The sequence below is a fragment of the Somniosus microcephalus genome, chromosome 10, assembly GCF_052327205.1.
Source record: "Somniosus microcephalus isolate GS21.2 chromosome 10, FLI_Smic_1.0, whole genome shotgun sequence".
Taxonomy (NCBI): domain Eukaryota; kingdom Metazoa; phylum Chordata; class Chondrichthyes; order Squaliformes; family Somniosidae; genus Somniosus; species Somniosus microcephalus.
Window position 1 is genome coordinate 231,396,300 of NC_140996.1, and position 23,520 is coordinate 231,419,819.

A 23,520-nucleotide genomic window follows, 5' to 3' on the forward strand; every position below is an offset into this window, starting at 1 on the left:
CAATTTACCACCCCACCAATTTTCCTGTCATCTGTGAACTTACTGATCATACCTTTTACATTCTCCTCCAAATCATTTATGTAGATCACAAACAGCAAGGGACCCAGCACCGATCCCCGAGGTACCCCACTGGACACAGGCTTCTAGTCACAAAAGCAACCTTCGACCATCACCCTCTGCCTCCTGCCACTCAGCCAGTTTAGGATCCAACGTGCCAAGGCACCCTGGATCCCATGGGCTCTTACCTTCTTGACCAGTCTCCTATGCGGGACTTTGTCAAAAGCCTTACTGAAGTCCATGTATGCCACATCCACAGCATTTCCTTCATCCACACACCTAGTCACCCCCTCGAAAAATTCAATCAGATTGGTCAGACATGATTTACCCTTGACAAAGCCATGCTGACTATCCCCGATTAATCCTTGCCTCTCCAAGTGGAGACTAATTTTGTCCCTCAGAATCTTTTCCAATAATTTCCCTACCACAGATGTTAGGCTCACTGGCCTGTAATTTCCTGGTTTATCCCTGCTACCCTTCTTGAATAATGGTACTACGTTAGCTGTTCTCCAGTCCTCTGGTACATCCCCTGTGGCCAGAGAGGTTCTGAAAATTTGTGTCAGAGCCCCTGCAATCTCCTCCTTTGCCTCACACAGCAGCCTGGGATACATCTCGTCCGGGCCTGGGGATTTATCCACTTTATTGGCCTGCTAAAACCTCTAGTACCTCTTCCCTCTCGATGCTAATATGTTCAAGTATATCACAGTCCCCTTGCCCGATTTCTATGTCTACATCGTCTTTCTCCATAGTGAACACAGATGCAAAAAATTCATTTAAAACCCCGCCTACATCATCTGGCTCTACACACAGATTGCCACTTTGGTCCCTAATGGGCCCTACCCTTTCCCTGCTTATCCTCTTGCCCTTAATATACTTATAAAACATCTTAGGATTTTCCTTTATTTTGCTCGCCTGTGTTATTTCATGGCCCCTCCTCGCTCTCCTAATTTCTTTTTTAAGTATGCCCCTGCACTTTTTATACTCCTCTAGGGCTTCCTCCGTCTTAAGTCTTTTGTAACTGCCAAAAGCCCCCCTTTTTTTCCTAATGCATTTTTGTATATCCCTTGTCATCCAAGGCTCCCTTTGCTTGTTGGTCCCACCCTTGACCTTTACGGGAACATGTTGGCGTTGTACTCTCTCTATTTCCCTTCTGAAAGTCTCCCACTGCTTTGATGTGGATTTTCCTATAAGTAGCTGCTCCCAGTCCACTTTTGCCAGATCCTGCCTTATCATATTAAAATACCCTTCCCCCAATTTAGAACCCTTATTTCCGGGCCGTCTTTGTCTTTTTCCATGACCACCTTAAATCTCACCGAATTATGGTCACTGTCGCCAAAATGCTCTCCTACTGACACTTCCACCACTTGCCCGGCTACAGTCCCTAGAATTAGGTCCAGTACCGCCCCCTCTCTTGTAGGACTTTCTACATGTTGGCTCAAAAAGCTCTCCTGGATGCACTTTAAGAATTCTGCACCCTCTAAGCATTTAGGACTGAGATGAGGAGGAATTTCTTCACCCAGAGAGTGGTGAACCTGTGGAATTCTCTACCACAGAAGGCAGTTGAGGCCAATTCATTAAATATATTCAAGAAGGAGTTAGATATATTTCTTAAGGCTAAGGGGATCAAGGGATATGGGGAGAAAGCAGGGACAGGGTACTGAATTTGGATGATGAGCCATGATCGCATTGAATGGCGGAGCAGACTCGAGGGGCCGAATGGCCGACTCCTGCTCCTATCTTCTATGTTTCTTTGTTCTCCATGGAACAGCGAAGGTTAAGAGGTGACCGAATAGAGGTTTTCAGGACGATGAGAGGTTTTGCTCGAGTAGAGAGAGAAAAACTCTTCCCTCGGGCGAGTGGATCAATAACCAGAGGTCATTGATTCAAAATCATTGGCGAAAGATCTCGAGGGGAGATGAGGAGAAATGTTTTCACTCGGAGAGTTGTGGGGATCGGGAACGCTCGACCTGGAAAGGTGGTGGAAGCTGATTCCATCAATAATTGTAAAAGGGAGTTGGACGGGTTCTGGAGGATGAGGACACAAAGTGGGGGGAGTGGGACTGAGCACGACGGCTCGTTCAAAGAGCCGGCACAGGCACGACGGGCCAAATGGAATCCTCCTGTGCGGTCAGTCTCTGTGATTGGAAGCAGCGACTGTGAACCGGCGGCCCAGCAAGAGTTGGCACCCTCCGGAGAGGAAGATGATGAAAGGCTTGGCCATCAAAGGAGAACTCAGACATTCCCAATAGGGAAGTGCGGGCTTGAAACCGACGCTGTAAACACAGAAACCGCCTTCATAAAGGCCCGGCAAGCAGAAGTGGAACAGCGACGGACGTTTTTCGTCCAATCTGAAACAACCACCACTTCCTGTGCTGTGGACAAACACTGCAAAGAGGCCCAGGAGGATCCGGGAGGTGGGCGAGACACAGAAGTGATTCCCAGCTTCTCCTTTTCACAGGATAAATTGGGATCGCAGACTGTCAAGACTGAACCAATCAAATCAGTTAGAAGGAAGGTCTTGGAGGCTGCCACTACCAATCAGACCAGTTGGGAGACTGATGGAAAGCTTTCAGAACCAATCGGCTGTCATTATCTTCCACTGTTGCCTGCGTCTTTGCTTGAAGCAGAAAAGTTTTAAAATGAGCGGATGGTTTCTGAGGGTCACAGTTAGGTGTGTATTTATATAACGTTTGTCCCTTTAGAAGCGAATAAAGCAAACAAACAGGCTATTCAGTACAACTTTTTAAAAACATTACTTTCCTCAAAGCAACTTTCTGAGGTGCGCGAGTGAGTAAGTGTGGGAGAGTGTGCGAGTGAGAGAGAGAGAGAGAGAGAGCGCACGCGAGTGAGAGCGCGAGTGAGAGAGAAAGCGCGAGTGAGAGAGAGCGCGCACGAGTGAGAGCGAGAGCGCGCGAGAGAGAGAGAGCGCGAGTGAGAGAGAGAGAGAGCACGCGAGTGAGAGAGCGAGAGCGCGAGTGAGAGAGAAAGCGCGAGTGAGAGAGAGAGAGCACGCACGAGTGAGAGCGAGAGCGCGCGAGAGAGAGAGCGCGAGTGAGAGAGAGAGAGAGAGCGCGAGTGAGAGAGAGCGCGTGCGAGAGAGAGCGCGCGCGAGAGAGAGCGCGACAGAGAGAGCGCGAGTGAGAGAGAGAGCGCGAGTGAGAGAGAGCGCGAGTGAGAGAGAGAGAGCGCGAGTGAGAGAGAGAGCGCGAGTGAGAGAGAGAGCGCGAGTGAGAGAGAGCGCGAGTGAGAGAGAGAGAGCGCGAGTGAGAGAGAGAGAGCGCGAGTGAGAGAGAGCGCGAGTGAGAGAGAGAGCGCGAGTGAGAGAGAGAGCGCGAGTGAGAGAGAGCGCGAGTGAGAGAGAGAGAGCGCGAGTGAGACCGCGAGTGAGAGAGAGCGCGAGTGAGAGAGAGAGAGCGCGAGTGAGAGAGAGCGCGAGTGAGAGAGAGAGAGCGCGAGTGAGAGAGCGCGAGTGAGAGAGCGCGAGTGAGAGAGAGCGCGAGTGAGAGAGAGCGCGAGAGAGAGCGCGAGTGAGAGAGAGCGCGAGAGAGAGCGCGAGTGAGAGAGAGCGCGAGTGAGAGAGAGCGCGAGTGAGAGAGAGCGCGAGTGAGAGAGCGCGAGTGAGAGAGCGCGAGTGAGAGAGAGCGAGTGAGAGAGAGCGCGAGTGAGAGAGAGCGCGAGTGAGAGAGAGCGCGAGTGAGAGAGAGCGCGAGTGAGAGAGAGCGCGAGTGAGAGAGAGCGCGAGTGAGAGAGAGCGCGAGTGAGAGCGCGAGTGAGAGAGAGCGCGAGTGAGAGAGAGCGCGAGTGAGAGAGCGCGAGTGAGAGAGAGCGCGAGTGAGAGAGAGCGCGAGTGAGAGAGAGCGCGAGTGAGAGAGAGCGCGAGTGAGAGAGAGCGCGAGTGAGAGAGCGCGAGTGAGAGAGAGCGCGAGTGAGAGAGAGCGCGAGTGAGAGAGAGCGCGAGTGAGAGAGAGCGCGAGTGAGAGCGCGAGTGAGAGAGAGCGCGAGTGAGAGAGAGCGCGAGTGAGAGAGAGCGCGAGTGAGAGAGAGCGCGAGTGAGAGAGCGCGCGAGTGAGAGAGAGCGCGAGTGAGAGAGAGCGCGAGTGAGAGAGAGCGCGAGTGAGAGAGAGCGCGAGTGAGAGAGAGCGCGAGTGAGAGAGCGCGCGAGTGAGAGAGAGCGCGAGTGAGAGCGCGAGTGAGAGAGAGCGCGAGTGAGAGAGAGCGCGAGTGAGAGAGCGCGAGTGAGAGAGAGCGCGAGTGAGAGAGAGCGCGAGTGAGAGAGAGCGCGAGTGAGAGAGCGCGAGTGAGAGAGAGCGCGAGTGAGAGAGAGCGCGAGTGAGAGAGAGCGCGAGTGAGAGAGAGCGCGAGTGAGAGCGCGAGTGAGAGAGAGCGCGAGTGAGAGAGAGCGCGAGTGAGAGAGCGCGAGTGAGAGAGAGCGAGTGAGAGAGAGCGCGAGTGAGAGAGAGCGCGAGTGAGAGAGAGCGCGAGTGAGAGAGAGCGCGAGTGAGAGAGAGCGCGAGTGAGAGAGAGCGCGAGTGAGAGAGAGCGCGAGTGAGAGAGAGCGCGAGTGAGAGAACGCGAGAGAGAGCGCGAGTGAGAGCGCGAGTGAGAGCGCGAGTGAGAGAGAGCGCGAGTGAGAGAGAGCGCGAGTGAGAGAGCGCGAGTGAGAGAGAGCGCGAGTGAGAGAGCGCGAGTGAGAGAGCGCGAGTGAGAGCGCGCGCGAGTGAGAGAGCGCGCGAGTGAGAGAGCGCGCGAGTGAGAGAGAGCGCGAGTGAGAGCGCGAGTGAGAGCGCGAGTGAGAGAGAGCGCGAGTGAGAGAGAGCGCGAGTGAGAGAGAGCGCGAGTGAGAGAGAGCGCGAGTGAGAGAGAGCGCGAGTGAGAGAGAGCGCGAGTGAGAGAGCGCGCGAGTGAGAGAGAGCGCGCGAGTGAGAGAGAGCGCGCGAGTGAGAGAGAGCGCGCGAGTGAGAGAGAGCGCGCGAGTGAGAGAGAGCGCGCGAGTGAGAGAGAGCGCGCGAGTGAGAGAGAGCGCGCGAGTGAGAGAGCGCGAGTGAGCGCGAGTGAGAGAGAGCGCGAGTGAGAGAGCGCGAGTGAGAGAGAGCGCGAGTGAGAGAGAGCGCGAGTGAGAGAGCGCGAGTGAGAGAGAGCGCGAGTGAGAGAGAGCGCGAGTGAGAGAGAGCGCGAGTGAGAGAGCGCGAGTGAGAGAGAGCGCGAGTGAGAGAGAGCGCGAGAGAGAGAGAGCGCGAGAGAGAGAGCACGAGAGAGAGAGCGCGAGCGAGTGAGAGAGAGAGCGCGGGTGAGAGAGAGAGCGCGAGAGAGAGAGCGAGTGAGAGAGCGAGTGAGAGAGAGAGCGCGAGTGAGAGAGAGCGCGAGTGAGAGAGAGCGCGAGTGAGAGAGAGCGCGAGTGAGAGAGAGAGCGAGTGAGAGAGAGAGCGAGTGAGAGAGAGAGCGAGTGAGAGAGAGAGAGCAAGTGAGGGAGCGCGAGAGAGAGAGAGTGAGAGAGAGCGCAAGAGAGAGAGAGAGAGCGCGAGAGAGAGAGAGCACGAGTGAGGGAGAGCGAGAGAGAGCAAAAGTGAGAGAAGAGAGAGAGGGAGTGTGAGGGGGAGAGAGAGAGAGAGAGGGAGGGAGTGCGAGTGAGAGAGGGGGAGAGAGAGAGCGCGAGTGAGTGCGAGAGAGAGCGCGAGGGAGTGTGAGTGAGGGAGAGGGGGAGAGAGAGAGAGAGAGGTTGGGAGTGAGCGAGGGAGTGTGAGTGAGAGAGAGGGGGAGAGAGAGAGAGAGAGGTTGGGAGTGAGGGAGTGAGGGAAGGAGAGAGAGAGAGAGAGGTTGGGAGAGAGCGAGCGAGTGCGAGAGAGAAAGCGAGGGAGTGCGAGTGAGAGAGAGGGGGAGAGAGAGAGGGAGGGAGGGAGTGCGAGGGGGAGAGAGAGAGGGAGGGAGTGCGAGAGAGAGAGCGAGGGAGTGTGAGTGAGAGATGTTGTGTATGTACCTTTAAGAGAAGAACTAATTTTATACTGCAGTACCGGCAGTGACCACCCCTGTATAAAAGGCCCTAGCAGGCTTCTGTACTTCAGTCTGACGTTACCCTCTGTTCAGTAAAATACCTGTTTAATTGTTCTCCCGAAGTCCGTGTATTATTGAGGCGCGGACTTTACAGTGGCGACGAGCAAGTTCGAACTCACCTGCAGTACTGCATCACCTCATGGGGGCCTTTCCCTGAGAAGAAGTTTCTTGGAGGTCGATGTCAGAGCAATGGGCGTCGACCGCGGGCAACCGCCCAAGGATCCATCGGTGTTCGGAGAATTGCGGGAGAGGCTGTGGAGAGCTGAGCTTGGCTCCCCAGTCAAGGTGTTCCAGCAAATCGTGCTGGTAGCAGGTAGTGCGCTGATCCTTCCGGACTGCGGCGGGCTCGAGCTCGATCGAGCAGCTCTGCAAAAGGGGCCGCGCAGCGTCGCCGGGAGGAAAGAGAGGGTGGAGCGCACAGGGCGCGGTCGGTGCTCAAGAACCGGGCAGCGGAGAGAAAATAAACGAGGGGAAGGAAAAGTGAGACGCGCCGAAGCTGCGGGTCGCCGCCATTACCCTGTAGAACGCTAGGAGCAGCGTGGCAGCAAGGGGAACAAGGAAAAGCGCGGGAGGCGCCATTTTATTCCATTGGGGAAGAAGGAAAAGCGCGGGAGGCGCTATTTTATTCCATTGGGGAAGAAGAAAAAGCGCGGGAGGCGCCATTTTAAATCACCCAAGATGCCGAAAAGTGGCAGTATCACTGCTTTCGACAACGAGGTAGAAGACTGGACCACGTATGTGGAAAGAATTGAAGTGTACTGCAAGGCAAATGAGGTGGCCGATGGAAAGAAGGCGTCGGTATTATTAAATTTGATGGGCGCGAGAACGTACGGCCTATTGCGGAATTTAATTACCCCAGCTAAACCAATGGAGAAAAGTTTTGAGGAGATTGTTAATATCTTACAGGAACACCTAAACCCTACACCGCTGCTGATAGCAGAAAGATTCAAGTTCCATAAAAGAAACCAGCACAAAGATGAGAGCAATGCTGACTATCTTACGGAACTACGCAAGTTATCGAAGCACTGCCAGTTCGGAGCAGGACTGGCAGACACCTTACGGGATAAGTTTGTCTGCGGGCTCCAGAGTGAAGGAACCCAGAAACGACTACTTTCGGAAAAGGACCTGACGCTAGAACAGGCTTTCAGCGTGGCAGTATCCTACGAAGCAGCAGCACAGGGAGCTGCGGAAATACAACAGAAACCACAAGAATACAACGTTAACGAAATGGCGTATGGAGCAGAAAAGTGCTATCGCTGCGGCAGAACAACCCATGACCAGGAGGACTGCTGGGTTAAGGGCAAAGTATGCAGGCAATGCGGGAAAATGGGACATATAGCAAGAGTCTGCAGGTCGGGAAAGAAAACCAACACTACAAGAACTACTAAGGAAAAGTACAAGTAAAAAAAATGACAGACAGTAGTTCAGAAGACCAGGAGGGTGATAACGACTCCGGGAGCAGGAGATTAAGTTGTCTAAAGTTACACAACGTGATCGCAAAGGAGGATCACCGAACCATTTGGGTCACCCTCATGATAGCAGGGTCCCAAGTAAAGATGGAATTGGATACAGGATCAACCCTAACTGTCATGAATCGACGAGACTATGAGCGGCTATTCTCACACATACCCTTAAAGGACACGTCCATTGTATTGAAGACATACACGGGGCAAAAAGTCTACCCCGGAGGAAAAATAAGGGTGCCAGTTCAATATAACGGCAAGGAAACACAGAAACTGTATCTATATATACAAGATGGAGGACCACCATTATTGGGACGTGAATGGATCCGAAAAATACAATTGGATTGGCATTCCATTCAGGCGCTAACTGTGACTGACAAAAAGGATGATGACGTCGCACCTGGACGTCTGTCACAAATTCTAACTGACGCGAAAGAGGTGTTCCAACAAGGACTTGTGACTCTAAAAGGAGTAAAGGCAACGATAAAAATCGAAGATAACGCAAACCCAAAATTTTTTAAGGCCAGACCGATGCCGTACGCAATCCGCCCAGCCGTCGAAGCAGAACTGGAGAGTCCGGAACGTTCGGGTGTGCTGTGCAAGGTGGATTGGAGCGAGTAGGCCACACCCATCATTCCTGTAATGATGAAATCATTGAGCAGCACGCCTGGGGAGCCGAAGAAGGTTCGCATCTGTGGGGGTTTCAAGGTAATCGTGAACCCAGTCCTGCACACAGTACAATATCCACTTCCACGGATAGAAGATATTGTCGCCTCACTATCTGGAGGGAAACGCTTTACAAAGATTGATCTGGCCCAAGCGTATCTACAAATGGAGGTGGAAGAAGCATCTAGGAAATACCTCACGATAAACACTCACAAAGGCCTTTACCAGTACAATCGACTGGTATTCGGGGTAGCATCAGCCCCGGCTATTTGGCAGAGGGCAATGGAACAAGTCCTGCAAGGGATCCCAGGGACCCAGTGTTATTTGGATGACATCCTGGTGACGGGCGAAAATGACAGTGAACACCTTGCCAACCTGGAGCAGGTGCTCACTAGATTGCAGGAATATGGGCTACGAGCCAACCGCCCCAAATGCGAGTTCTTCAGGAGACAAATCTCGTATTGTGGCCACATGATTGATGAGGAAGGGTTGCATAAGTCGCCAGACAAGATTGAGGCTGTAGTCAAGGCTCCAGCACTGGAAAATGTGTTGCAACTGAGGTCGTTTCTCGGGCTGGTGAACTACTACCATAAGTTCTTGCCGAAATTATCTACAATTCTGCACCCACTGAACGCCCTGCTGCAAACTGGAGTAACATGGAAATGGAGTGATGAGTGTAAGCGTGCCTTTCAGAAATGTAAATGCCTAATCACTTCAAAAGAAGTATTGGCCCACTACAACCCAACACGACCGATTCGGTTGGCATGTGATGCGTCTCCCTACGGCATTGGAGCGGTGCTGTCGCACAAATTCCTTGACGGTTCAGAGAGGCCAATAGCCTTTGCGTCGCGCTCGTTAACCTCAGCCGAGCGTAATTACGCCCAGATTGACAGGGAGGCCCTCAGCCTGGTGTGGGGGGTGAAGAAGTTCAATCACAGCGGCATCGGCAGCGGGTGGAGGCGGAGCAGCGTGACTACAAGAGGCCCCAGAGGCTCAGGTAGGCCTCAGTGCGGCATCGGCAGCAGGTGGAGGCGGAGCAGCGCGGCAGAGCGACTACAAGAGGCCCCAGAGGCTCAGGTAGGCCTCAGTGCGGCATCGGCAGCGGGTGGAGGCGGAGCAGCACGGCAGAGCGACTACAAGAGGCCCCAGAGGCTCAGGTAGGCCTCAGTGCGGCATCGGCAGCGGGTGGAGGCGGAGCAGCGCGGCAGAGCAACTACAAGAGGCCCCAGAGGCTCAGGTAGGCCTCAGTGCGGCATCGGCAGCGGGTGGAGGCGGAGGCGGAGCAGCGCGGCAGAGCGACTACAAGAGGCCCCAGAGGCTCAGGTAAGCGTACCAATCTCCAATCTCAGGCAAGGAGAGAGGTAAAAAGTATTCAAGGTGTGACGTCACCACAAAACAGGTAGGTGATTGGTTGGAGTATTTCTCTCGTTTTAAAACTTTAAGTCTGTGGTTTATAGTTTTTAAGGTTGCTGTGGTGTACCAAGGCCTTTCTGGTGCAGAGTGACTGCTGGTAAACCATTTAACTGGTGTAACTAGAGGGATTGATTTAATTTAAATCCTATTAAAGGGGATACTAGCATCTAAAATCGGGCAGAGGGTGTCCATAACTAACAATAAAAAATGTAATTAATTACATAGAATGGAGCAGGTGATGTGTTACTGTTGCGAGATGTGGGAGCCGGTGAACCCCATTGAGGCTCACGGTGATTACGTCTGTGACAAGTGTCTGCTGCTACAGGAACTCCAGCTCCGTGTTGATGAACTGGAGTCTGAGCTTCAGACACTGCGACACATCAAGGAGGGGGAGAAGTACCTGGACTCTGTGTATCAGGAGGTGGTCACACCTATGAAGTTGAGTAATTCAGATGTAGCCCATGGTCAGGGACAGGACGGTGTGACTACGAGTGAGGCAGGTACGGGGATCCAGGAGGTAGAGCTGGAGGAGCCGCAGCCCTTGCTCTTGACCAACAGGTTCGAGGTTCTTATTCCCTGTGGGGACAGGAGCAGGGACTGCAGGGAGGATGAGCAACCTGGCCACAGCACCGTGGAACGGGGGGCCATTCAAGAGGGGGGAGTAAATAGAAATGTTGTAGTGGTAGGGGATAGTATTATTAGGGGGATAGAGTTCTCTGCAGCCGAGAGCGAGAGTCCCGAAGGCTGTGTTGCCTGCCCGGTGCCAGGGTTAAGGACATCTCCTCTGGGCTGGAAAGAAACTTGCAGTGGGAGGGGGTGGATCCAGTTGTCGTGGTCCATGTTGGTACAAACGACGTAGATAGGACTAGGAAGCCGGTTCTGTTGAAGGAGTATGAGCAGCTAGGGGTCAAATTAAAAAACAGAACCTCAAGGGTAATAATCTCTGGATTATTACCTGAGCCACGAGCAAATTTGGCTAGGACAAATAAAATTAGAGAGTTAAATGCGTGGCTCAAAGAATGGTGTGGGAGAAATGGGTTTTGCTTCCTGGGACACTGGCACCAGTACTGGGGCAGGAGGGAGCTGTTCCGTTGGGACGGGCTTCACTTGGCCAGTGCTGGGACTAGAGTCCTGGCGGATCATATAACTAGGGCTGTAGAGAGGGCTTTAAACTAACTAGTGGCGGGGGGAGGTTCCTAGAAAGCAAATAATAAAAATGACAACAGAGAAGGTCATAGACTTAGGTAGCAGTGGGGAAATTAAAAACCAGAGCGTGTCAGGAAGGGGCAGAAGGTATGGAGTAAAAGGTAAAGTAATAAAAAGGGCAAAAGCAGGAACTAAGTGTCACAAAACATATTTGAAAGTTCTCTATCTGAATGCACGTAGCATTCGTAACAAAATAGACGAGTTAATGGCACAAATAACTACATATGGGTATGATCTTGTGGCCATTACAGAAACATGGCTGCAGGGTGACAATGCCTGGGAATTAAACATACCAGGTTATTTAACGATCAGGAAGGACAGGCAGGAAGGAAGGGGAGGTGGGGTGGCTATGTTAATAAAGGAAGGAATCACTGTAATACAGAGAAATGATATTGGGTCAAAAGATCAGGATAATGAAACAGTTTGGGTGGAGATAAGGAATAATAAGGGGAAAAAAATACTAGTGGGCGTAGTCTATAGGCCTCCGAACAGTTGCAACTTGTAATGAAATCTGTTTGTCTTGATCCTGTATTTCCTGTACTCATATATATTACCCTCCCCCACACTGTGTATAGTTTCACTTCCTCTTTCCTGACTAACCTGGAAGGTTCCAGGTCTTGGCTCTTGGCTCCGCCCCTGACTTCTCTTACATAAAGATCCCAGGATCTGTATGACTCATTCCTGTGAGCCAGTCGGTGTGTTGAGATGTAGCTCTGATCTTAGTGATTAAAAGCCAACTTGTTTAAGCCTATAACTTCTAGTTTTGTGGTTATTGAAGGCACATCAATTTTAATCACTAAAGAATACTAGGATGGATCGACTCCTAAAACCAGAGCGTCTGGACTTGGATCCACATTCTGCTGAAGCATCAAATCAATTTGGACACTGGCTCAAATGCTTCGAACTCTTCGCGAGGGCCTCATCCGCTAGCGAGGTAGATAAACTGAGTCTACTGACTACTCGCGTTAGTCATCGGATTTATTCGTTCATCCGGGACGCCACCTCTTACACGGAGGCCATCACTATCCTGAAGGCCCAATACCAGAGGCCGGTAAACCAAATCAAAATCAAATCAAATCAACTTTTATTGTCATTGTTAGTGCACAAGTGCAGTACAACGAAATGTAGGCTTGCGGCTTCCGAGAGTGTACAATTTGGATTAGGACATTTAAACATTTCAACATACATTTGTACATATATATTAGCATAAATATGACCATAATAAAGTGCATCGGCAGATGTGCAGGCTTTAGTGTTTATTTGTGGAGTTCAGTAGGATGACAGCCCTGGGAAAGAAGCTGTTCCTAAATCTGGTCGTACGGGTGCGAATGCATCTGTAGCGTCTTCCAGATGGTAGGAGGGCGAACAGACTGTGGCTGGGGTGGGTAGGCTCTTTGATGATGGACCGTACCCTCCGTAGGCAGCGTTTCTGATATATATGTTCTATGGTCGGTGGCCGGGTGCCGGTAATGCATTGGGCAGTGTACGCCAGACATCTGCTGGCTACACGCAGGCAGCGACCTGAGGAATCAATGGACCATTTCTTACAGGGCCTAAAGGACTTGGTCCGGGACTGTAACTGCAAGGCCGTGACGGCCAACGCGTACTCTGACGAATTGGTCCGCGATTCCTTCATCACGGGCCTCAAATCGAATTATATCCGGCAGAGACTGCTGGAGAAGGAGGTCCTGGACTTAAAAAAGGCAGTGGCCACTGCGCGATCGCTGGACGTGGCCCAGAAAAACTCTGACTCTTATTCTTCCGGCCATGCGGCCCTCACCGCCTCGTGCGCGCTGAGCGGGCCGCCATCTTGGAATCAGCCATCTTCCCCATCCAGGTCTCAGACCAGCTCTACACCGCCGGAGTCCCCACACAGAAGTTCACCCAGGAGTCCTACTACAGCGGCAATGTCTCGAGGCCCGAAATGCTACTTCTGCGGCCAGGCCAAGCACCCCAGACAACGATGCCCAGCGAAGGACGCTACATGCTTCAAATGTAAGAAAAAGGGGCATTTTAGCAAAGTCTGCAGGGGGAATCCGATTTCCAACTCCGTCACCGCCTCGTGCGTGCCGTGCAGGCCGCCATCTTGGGATCCGCCATCTTTTCCCGACTCAACGGCCGCCCAGGGCCCAACAGTGGCTTTGATCACGGTGGATCAATCCAGGCCACACCTGTTGACAAAATCCATGATGGACATACAGGTAAACGGGGATTTAACGAAATGTTTAATTGACTTTGGGAGTACCGAGAGTTTTATCCACCCTAGCCTGGTACGGTGGCACTCATTAGCGGTAATCCCTACACGGAGCAGAATTGCTATGGCTGCTAAGCCCCACACTTCGGACATTTTGGGCTACTGTGTGGTAACACTGATTGTAAAAGGCACGGACTACAAGGATTTTAAACTCCTCGTGATGCCAGAACTCTGTGTTAATGTAATCTTGGGCCTGGACTTCCAATGCCACCACGAAAGTGTCACGCTAGCATATGGCGGGTCCCAGCCGCCACTCACAGTCTGTGGCCTATCAACCTTAAAAATCAGCCCGCCCTCTTTATTCGCTAATCTCGCTCCGAACTGTAGGCCCATAGCGACCAAAAGTAGACGGTACAGTCTGGAAGACAGACATTTTATCAAGGCGGAAGCGGACAGACTTCTGCGGGAAGGCATTATTGAATGCAGTACCAGTCCGTGGCGTGCCCAAGTAGTCATAGTTAAAAATAGCGAAAAGAAACGGATGGTAATTGACTACAGCCAGACTGTTAATATTTATACCCAGCTGGACGCCTACCCTTTACCCCGCATATCAGAAATGGTCAACCAGATTGCGCAATACCGAGTCTTCTCGACTATCGACCTCAAATCCGCGTATCACCAGCTCCCCATTAGAACGGAGGACCGCCCATACACCGCCTTTGAGGCAAACGAACGCCTCTACCATTTTCTCAGAGTGCCCTTCGGGGTAACAAATGGGGTCTCGGTCTTCCAACGTGAGATGGACCGCATGGTTGACGAGAATAAACTACAAGCTACCTACCCCTATCTGGACAATGTCACTATCGGCAGGCACAGCCAGCAAGACCACGATCTAAATCTTGCGAGATTTTTAAAAACTGCCCTAAAGCTGAATCTAACCTACAACGAAGACAAATGTGTCTTCAACACAACCCGTCTCTGTATCCTCGGCTGTGTGGTGGAAGATGGGGTAATTGGACCGGACCCTGACCGATTACGCCCCCTAAAGGAACTGCCCCTGCCACACAATCCCAAAGCTTTAAAAAGGTGCCTGGGATTTTTTTCGTATTATGCCCAATGGGTGCCCAATTACTCTGATAAGGCCCGACCCCTCATTAAATCGACGTCCTTCCCACTATCAGCTGAAGCTCGGGAGGTTTTCACCAGTATCAAACAGGACATTGAAAGGGCTGCACTGTGTGCAGTGGACGAAAGCATTCCCTTTCAAGTCAAAAGCGATGCGTCAGACTTGGCCTTAGCTGCGACCCTCAATCAGGCTGGGAGACCTGTGGCCTTCTTCTCCCGAACCCTTCAGGGACCTGAAATCAGGCACTCTTCTGTCGAGGAGGAGGCACAGGCTATAGTGGAGGCAGTGCGGCACTGGAGACACTACCTAGCCGGCAAACGTTTCACCCTGCTCACTGACCAGCGGTCGGTGGCTTTCATGTTTAATAACAAAGGGGGAAAATCAAGAATGACAAAATACTCAGGTGGAGGATCGAACTATCCACATTCAACTATGATATTATGTACAGGCCGGGAGCCCTTAATGAACCCCCAGACGCCCTATCGCGGGGAATGTGTGCCAGCATTCATACGGACAAATTACAGGGTCTCCACAACGACCTCTGTCACCCAGGGGTCACCCGACTATACCATTTTATAAAGTCCCGCAATCTGCCCCACTCCATCGAGGTGGTCAGGGCAATGACCAGAGCCTGCCGCATCTGTGCGGAATGCAAGCCTCGTTTCTACAGGCCTGACCATGCACACCTTATCAAAGCCACACGGCCATTCGAGCGCCTAAGTCTGGACTTCAAGGGACCCCTTCCCTCTGCCGACCGTAACGTATACTTCCTCAATATCATCAATGAATATTCCCGCTTCCCCTTCGCCATTCCCTGCCCAGACATGACCAGTGCCACGGTCATCAAGTGTCTCTGTAATCTATTCTGCATGTTTGGCATGCCGAACTACATACACAGCGATAGGGGGACGTCATTCATGAGTGACGAACTGCGACAGTTCTTGCTCTCGAAGGGGATAGCCACTAGCAGAACCACTAGCTACAACCCCCGGGGTAATGGGCAAGTGGAAAGGGAGAATGCTACTGTTTGGAAGGCTGTCACGTTAGCCTTAAAGTCAAAAGGCCTTCCGACCTCCCGCTGGCAGGAAGTCCTCCCAGACGTGCTCCACTCCATAAGGTCTCTGTTATGTACAGCCACTAACGCTACCCCTCACGAAAAGATGTTCGTTTTCCCCCGGAAATCCACCTCGGGCATATCTCTACCCGCGCGGCTGACGTCTCCGGGGACAGTACTATTGCGGAAGCACGTGAGAGGCCATAAAACGGACCCCCTTGTGGAAAAGGTACAGCTCCTCCATGCAAACCCTCAGTACGCCTATATCGAATACTCTGACGGGCGAGAGGACACTGTTTCCATAAAAGACCTCGCTCCCTCGGGGAGCGGAGAGAACGATGAGAGACTACCCGAGGAAGACCTACACCAAAAAGAAACAGGACGCCCAGAGGTATCAATACCCAACTTTAACCTGGAGGACACTGCAGATAACCTGGAAGACACTGCGGAGGCCCGGACAGCGGAGGAACCAGAATCCACTCCCCTAGAGGCACCCCAACCGGCTTTGCGCCGATCACTGAGAACCGCAAAACCTCTTGACAGACTCACTTATACCAACTTTTAAGAAACATCACCCCGATGGACTAATTCTAAAGAAGGGGTGAATGTAATGAAATCTGTTTGTCTTGATCCTGTATTTCCTGTACTCATATATATTACCCTCCCCCACACTGTGTATAGTTTCACTTCCTCTTTCCTGACTAACCTGGAAGGTTCCAGGTCTTGGCTCTTGGCTCCGCCCCTGACTTCTCTTACATAAGGATCCCAGGATCTGTATGACTCATTCCTGTGAGCCAGTCGGTGTGTTGAGATGTAGCTCTGATCTTAGCGATTAAAAGCCAACTTGTTTAAGCCTATAACTTCTAGTTTTGTGGTTATTGAAGGCACATCACAACTCTGTTGGATGGAGTATCAATCAGGAAATAGTTGAGGCTTGTAATAAGGGAGCATCTATAATTATGGGGGATTTTAACTATCATATTAATTGGACAAATCAAATTGGGCAGGGCTGCCTTGAGGAGGAGTTCATTGAGTGTATTAGGGATGGGTTTCTTGAGCAGTATGTAACTGAACCGACCAGGGGGCAAGCAACCTTAGATCTGGTCCTGTGTAACGAGACAGGATTAATTAAAAATGTCCTAGTAAAGGATCCCCTTGGAATGAGTGACCATAACATGGTTGAATTCCATATTCAATTAGAGGGCGAGAAGGTTGGATCTCAAACAAGCGTGCTAAGCTTGAATAAAGGAGACTATGAAGGTATGAGAGCGGAATTGAGTAGAGTGGATTGGGAAAATAGATTAAAGGGTAAGATGATACATGATCAGTGGTGTACATTTAAGGAGTTATTTTACAACTTCCAAAAAATATATATTCCACTGAGAAGGGTGTAAAAGAAAAGACAGCCATCTGTGGCTAAGTGAAAAAATTAAGGATAGTATTCGACTAAAAACAAGGGCATATAAGGTAGCTAAATCTAGTGGGAGGATAGAGGATTGGGAAAACTTTAAAAGACAGCAAAAAATAACAAAAAGATTGATTAAGAAAGGGAAGATAGATTATAAAAGTAAATTAGCAAAAAATATAAAAACAGATAGTAAGAGTTTTTATAGTTATATAAAAAGAAAAAGGGTGGCTAAAGTAAATGTTGGTCCCTTAGAGGATGAGACCGGGAAATTAATGGTGGGAAATATGGAGATGGCAAAAACACTGAATGAATATTTTGTATCAGTCTTTACAGTAGAAGACACTAAGAATATCCCAACACTGGACAAACAGGGGGCTATGGGGGGGGGGGAGGAGCTAAACACGATCAAAATCACTAAGGAAGTGGTACTCGGTAAAATAATGGGACTCAAGGTGGATAAATCACCTGGACCTGATGGCTTACATCCTAGGGTCTTGAGGGAAGTGGCGGTAGGGATTGTGGATGCATTGGTAATAATTTTCCAAAACTCCCTGGACTCAGCAAAGGTCCCGGCAGACTAGAAAACTGCTAATGTAACGCCCTTATTTAAAAAGGGCAGTAGACAGAAGGGTGGAAACTATAGACCGGTTAGCCTAACATCTGTGGTAGGTAAAATTTTGGAGTCCATTATTAAGGAGACAGTAACAGGACATTTGGATAATCATAATTTAATAGGACAAAGTCAGCATGGTTTTATGAAGGGGAAGTCATGTTTGACAAATTTGCTGGAGTTCTTTGAGGAAGTAACATATAGGGTGGATAAAGGGGAACCAGTGGACGTAGTGTATTTAGACTTCCAAAAGGCATTTGACAAGGTGCCACACAAAAGATTATTGCTTAAGATAAAAAATCACGGGATTGGGGGTAATATTCTGGCATGGATAGAGGATTGGCTATCTAACAGAAGGCAGAGAGTTGGGATAAATGGTTCATTCTCAGACTGGCAATCAGTAACTAGTGGTGTTCCGCAGGGGTCAGTGCTGGGTCCCCAACTCTTTACAATCTATATTAACGATTTGGAGGAGGGGGCCGAGTGTAACATATCAAAGTTTGCAGATGATACTAAGATGGGAGGGAAAGTAGTGAGTGAGGAGGACATAAAAAACCTGCAAGGGGACATAGACATGCTAAGTAAGTGGGCAGAGATTTGGCAGATGGAATACAATACTGGAAAGTGTGAGGTTATGCACTTTGGCAGGAAAAATCGTAGAGCAAGTTATTATCTTAATGGCAAGAAACTGGAAAGTACTGAAGTACAAAGGGATCTGGAGGTCCTGGTGCATGAAACTGAAAAGGTTAGTATGCAGGTGCAGCAAGTGATTAAGAAGGCCAATGGAATGTTGGCTTTCATTGCTAGGGGGATAGAATATAAAAATAGGGAGGTATTGCTTCAGTTGTACAAGGTATTGGTGAGACCGCACCTGGAATACTGCATACAGTTTTGGTGTCCATACTTAAGAAAAGAAATACTTGCTCTCGAGTCAGTACAAAGAAGGTTCACTCGGTTAATCCCGGGGATGAGGGGATGGACATATGAGGAGAGGTTGAGTAGATTGGGACTCTACTCATTGGAGTTCAGAAGAATGAGAGGCGATCTTATTGAAACATATAAGATTGTGAAGGGGTTGGATCGGGTGGATGCGGGGAGGATGTTCCCGATGATGGGTGAAACTAGAACTAGGGGGCATAGTCTTAGAATAAGGGGCTGCTCTTTCAAAACTGAGATGAGGAGGAACTACTTCACTCAGAGGGTGGTAGGTCCATGGAATATGCTGCCCCAAAAAGCTGTAGAAGCTACATCATTACATAAATTTAAAACAGAAATAGACAGTTTCCTAGAAGTAAAGGGAATAAAGGGTTAAGGGGAGCGGGCAGGAATTTGGACATGAGTCTAGGTTCGGATCGGTCATGGCCCTGTGGGTAGCGGAGCGGGCCCAGGGGCCGTGTAGCCTGATCCTGCTCCTATTTCGTGTGTCTAATTCTGTTAGATTCAGGAGATGGTTCTGTGACAGTAGATTGGCGGTTAGGATCAGATCAGCCATGATCTTATTGAACGGCGGAGCAGGCTCGAGGGGCCGATTGGCCTACTCCTGCTCCTATTTCTTATGTTCTTATGTTCACTATCTGCACGGGCAGAAATTCACCCTACTGACTGATCATCAGCCCCTGGTCTCCATTTTTAACCCAAAGGGCGTTCCGGTGATGACGGCGCAACGGCTGCAAAGATGGTCACTTTTTCTAGGGGCACATCAGTACAACATAGAATACAAGGGTACGAAGCAGCATGGAAACGCTGATGGGCTGTCGCCTACCGTTGCCTACGGTAGAGGAAGCACCTGCAGTGGACCCTGTTGAGATATTCCATGCGACCATAGTCGAATGTCTACCTGTTACAAACTCAAGTATAGAGAAGGAAACCCAAAATGACCCGACACTCTCTCGGGTCTATGATTTGACGGTGAAGGGATGGCCAGCACATGGCGACTCACTGTTGCCAGCATTCTCGCCAAGGAGAGAACAGCTGTCAGTGTGCCGGGGGACCTTGATGTGTGGATCCCGAGTGGTAATTCCACCCAAGTTGAGAGACAGAGTGCTCAATGAGCTTCATGAAGGTCATCTGGGAGGGGTAAAAATGAAAAGCCTAGCCAGGGCTTGTGTGGTGGCCGGGAATCGATAAACAAATCGAGGACCTGACCAAGAGCTGCTCAGGATGCCAGAAAGTCCAAAATGCACCACCACAGGCCCCTCTACACCCATGGGAGTGGCCCTCATCTCCATGGCAACGGGTACACATTGATTTTGCTGGTCCATTTATGGATTCAATGTTTCTAATCGCCGTGCACGCTCATTCGAAATGGCCAGACGTCATCAAAATGTCCTCCACCACCACGGAGAAAACTATTGCAGTCCTACGGACCATTTTCGCCAGGAATGGCTTGCCAGAACAGATTTGCTCCGACAATGGGCCACAGTTTGTGTCCGAGGATTTCCGGAGGTTTCTGAGGAATAATGGGGTGAAACATTACACATCTGCCCCATATCATCCAGCCACAAATGGATTGGCTGAAAGGTTTGTTCAGACCTTTAAAAAGGCAATAAAGGCGATGTATAACGATGACATACCACTACAACACAAGGTAGATAATTTCTTGTTTGCTTACCGGAATGCGACACATGCAGTCACCAACTAAGCTCCAGCCATAATGTTCTTCAACCGAAGGCTAAGATGTCGCCTGGATTTGCTCAAACCAAACATAAGACGAGATGTTGAGGATAAGCAATTCCAGCACATCAACGAGAAGCCAACCAGGAGCTTCAAGATAGGACAACCAGTCTCGGCCCGCGACTACCGAACAGAAAAATGGCAGCCAGGAACGATATGCACACAGCAGGGACCACTAATGTACACAGTGGACGTTGGAGAGAGCATCGTGAGATGCCATGCTGACCAGATTCTAGAGTCACAGGAACAAGCCAAATCTATACCACGAGCATGTGCACCTGGTAATGAGCCCGAAGTACAGATTGCATCTACCTCAGAAACAGTGGTATTGGAAGCTGACGAACCAACCAATGACAATGAGCCAGAATCGACTCCACCGCAAGAACAGGATACTCGAGAAAGGCGCTATCCAGTCAGGATTAGGAAGCCTCCTCAAAGACTGAACTTATAAATGATTATTTCAGTTGATGTATATAGTACCGAGAAAATTGTAATTGTAATTAGTTATTATTTAGTTGTTAAATGAATGTTATGTACTGTTTATCTAAAAGGGGAGGAATTGTTGTGTATGTACCTTTAAGAGAAGAACTAATTTTATACTGCAGTACCGGCAGTGACCACCACTGTATAAAAGGCCCTAGCAGGCTTCTGTACTTCAGTCTGACGTTACCCTCTGTTCAGTAAAATACCTGTTTAATTGTTCTCCCGAAGTCCGTGTATTATTGAGGCGCGGACTTTACAAGAGAGAGGGGTAGAGAGAGAGGGAGGGAGAGAGTGCGAGTGAGCGAGAGGGGGAGAGAGAGAGAGAGGGAGGGAGTGCAAGTGCTCTAATGCTGGAGCTGTGTCAGAGACTCACCTCCCCGTTTGTTTGATGCAGTTTGGTCAGTTCTTCTTGGTGTCTGTGCTGGAATTTTGCCTCATTCTCGGGTTCAGGCGAGAGACTGAGAAATAAAAAAGACAAAAAAAATCACGAGATCACTGAAACCATTTCCTGGCGAGGGAGGCTAAATCCAGACTTTAGCACCAGTAGGCTTGTCACCTTCTCTGCTCTAAGGAGAACAATCCCAGCTTCTCCAGATCACTGAAGTCCCTCATCCCTGGTACCATTCTAGTAAATCTCCTCCGCACCCTCTCCAAGACACTGACATCGTTCCGAAAGTGCAGTGCCCAGAATAAGGGTGATGGAGCCAAGGTAGGTGGATGGAGTTGAGACACAGATCAGCCATGATCTCATTGCACTAACACTATCCACTTCATCCAGTTTGGTGGCAAAAACAGGAAGGCAGATTGTCTAAATGGCAATAGATTGGGAGAAGGGGAAGTGCAACAAGACCTGGGTGTCCTTGTGCACCAGTCGCTGAAGGTAAGTATGCAGGTGCAGCAGGCGGTTAAGAAGGCAAATGGTATGTTGGCCTTCGTAGCGAGAGGGTTCGAGTACAGGAACAAGGATGTCTTGCTGCAGTTGTACAGGGCCTTGGTGAGACCGCACCTTGAGTATTGTGTGCAGTTTTGGTCACCTTATCTGAGGAAGGATGTTCTTGCCATGGAGGGAGTGCAGCGAAGATTCACCAGACTGATACCTGGGATGGCAGGAATGACGTATGAGGAGAGATTGGGTCGATTGGGCTTATACTCACTGGAGTTTAGAAGATTGAGAGGGGATCTCATCGAAACCTATAAAATTCTGTCAGGCCTGGACAGACTAGATGCTGGAAGGATGTTTCTGATGGCCGGGGAGTCCAGAACCAGGGGTCACAGTCTAAGGATAAGGGGTAAGCCATTTAGGACAGAGGTGAGGAGGAATTTCTTCACCCAGAGAGTGGTGAACCTGTGGAATTCTCTACCACAGAAGGCAGTTGAGGCCAGTTCATTAAATATATTCAAGAAGGAGTTAGATATATTTCTTAAGGCTAAAGGGGTCAAGGGATATGGGGAGAAGGCAGGGACAAGGTATTGAATTTGGATGATCAGCCATGATCTCATTGAATGGTGGAGCAGGCTCGAGGGGCCGAATGGCCTACTCCTGCTCCTGTGTGACTAAAGTCTCCAGAACTTGGACCCAACTTGGCATCCCAAAATTGGAAGAAGGGGAAGGTAACTTGGTGTGGAGAAAGCATCACCTCAGAGGTTGCGGGGAAATTAAATCCCAGCCTTTAGTCATAATACATCCTGGTTAAAAATAAATGCTACGTTACCTGGGAGCGGAGGGCGAGTGGCGGTCACACCGGTCTCTCCAGAGTTGGACCATGTCAGATTTCTCCAGGAGCTGGTTGTCTATTAGGGAAAGAGAAGCAAAACAACAATGAGATCTGAAGTACAGGCATTAAACCGAGGCCCCGTCTGCCCTCTCAGGTGGGCATAAAAGATCCCACCGCCACTATTTCGAAGAAGAGCAGGGGAGTTCTCCCCGGTGTCCTAAAAAACCAATTATCTGGTCATATTGAGTGAGTGAGTGCGTGCGTGCGAGAGTGCGTGATTGAGTGAGTGAGTGAGTGAGTGAGCGATTGAGTGAGCGAGTGAGTGATTTCTCTCTCTCTCTCTCTCTCTGCTTTTTTAGCTGCTGGTGTGCCGGAGGCTAGAAAGAAAGACTTTAGATAGTATTTACAGCACAGAAACAGGCCATTCGGCCCAACTGGTCCGTGCCTGTGTTTATGCTCCACATGAGCCTCCTCCCACCCTCTTCATCTCACCCCATCCTTCTATTCGCTTCAACCACTCCCTGTGGCAGCGAGTTCCACATTCTCACCACTCTCAGAAGTTTCTCCCGATTGGATTTATTAGCGACTATCTTATATTTATATAGCACCTTTCACGACTTCAAGACTGTCTTTGCATGTGTTCAGTTTCATTCATATCTCCTCCTTAGGAACATAGGAACAGGAGGAGGCCATACGACAGGATAGATAAGAATGGAACCAGGAGAGTGCAGTCCCACCCAGCTGGAGGACGGAGCAGAGCCTTTGGAGGAGGATGGCGTGGTCAACCGCGTAAAGGCTGGAGGCATAGGAACAGGAGGAGGCCATTGAGCCCCTCAAGCCTGTTCCGCCATTCAATGAGATCATGGTTGATCTGTGACCTAACTCTATATACCCACCTTTGCCCCGTATCAATGAACACCTTTGGTGAACAGAAATCTATCAATCTCTGATTTAAATTTGACAACTGACCCCCAGCATCAATTGCTGTTTGCGGAAGAGAGTTCCAAACTTCTACCGTCCTTTGTCTGTCGAAGTGTTTCCTAATTTCATTCCTGAAAGGTCTGGCTCTAATTTTTAGACAATGCCCCCTAGTCCCAGACTCCCCAACCAGCAGAAATAGTTTCTCTCTACCCTAGCCCTATCTAACCCTTATTAATGAAGCAGCCTATGCCAGTCTATAGCATGACTTGGACAACACCCAGGCTTGGGCTGGCAAGTGACATTCATGCCACACAAGTGCCAGACAATGACCATCTCCAATAAAAAAAGGCCCAACCGTGACCTACAATGTCACCCCACGATCAGCATCCTGAAGGTCATCATTGACCAGAAGCTTAGCCAGACTGGCCATATCCACAAGAGGCTGGCAATTAAGTAGTTCATCTCATGACCTGTCAAAGCCTC

At 50.1% G+C, this 23,520-nt stretch overlaps 1 protein-coding gene across 1 annotated transcript in view; it reads right to left on the reverse strand.

The window, feature by feature from the left end:
* Positions 1–23,520, reverse strand: part of LOC147112154 (autophagy-related protein 16-like) — a 112,894-nt gene that overhangs the window by 86,473 nt on the left and 2,901 nt on the right. The window contains exons 2-3 of the mRNA XM_085999751.1: positions 22,114–22,192; positions 20,775–20,859 (exon numbers count right to left, since the gene is read on the reverse strand). Coding sequence (XP_085855877.1) covers positions 20,775–20,859; positions 22,114–22,192 — 164 coding nt within the window. The remainder of the gene's footprint in view (positions 1–20,774; positions 20,860–22,113; positions 22,193–23,520) is intronic.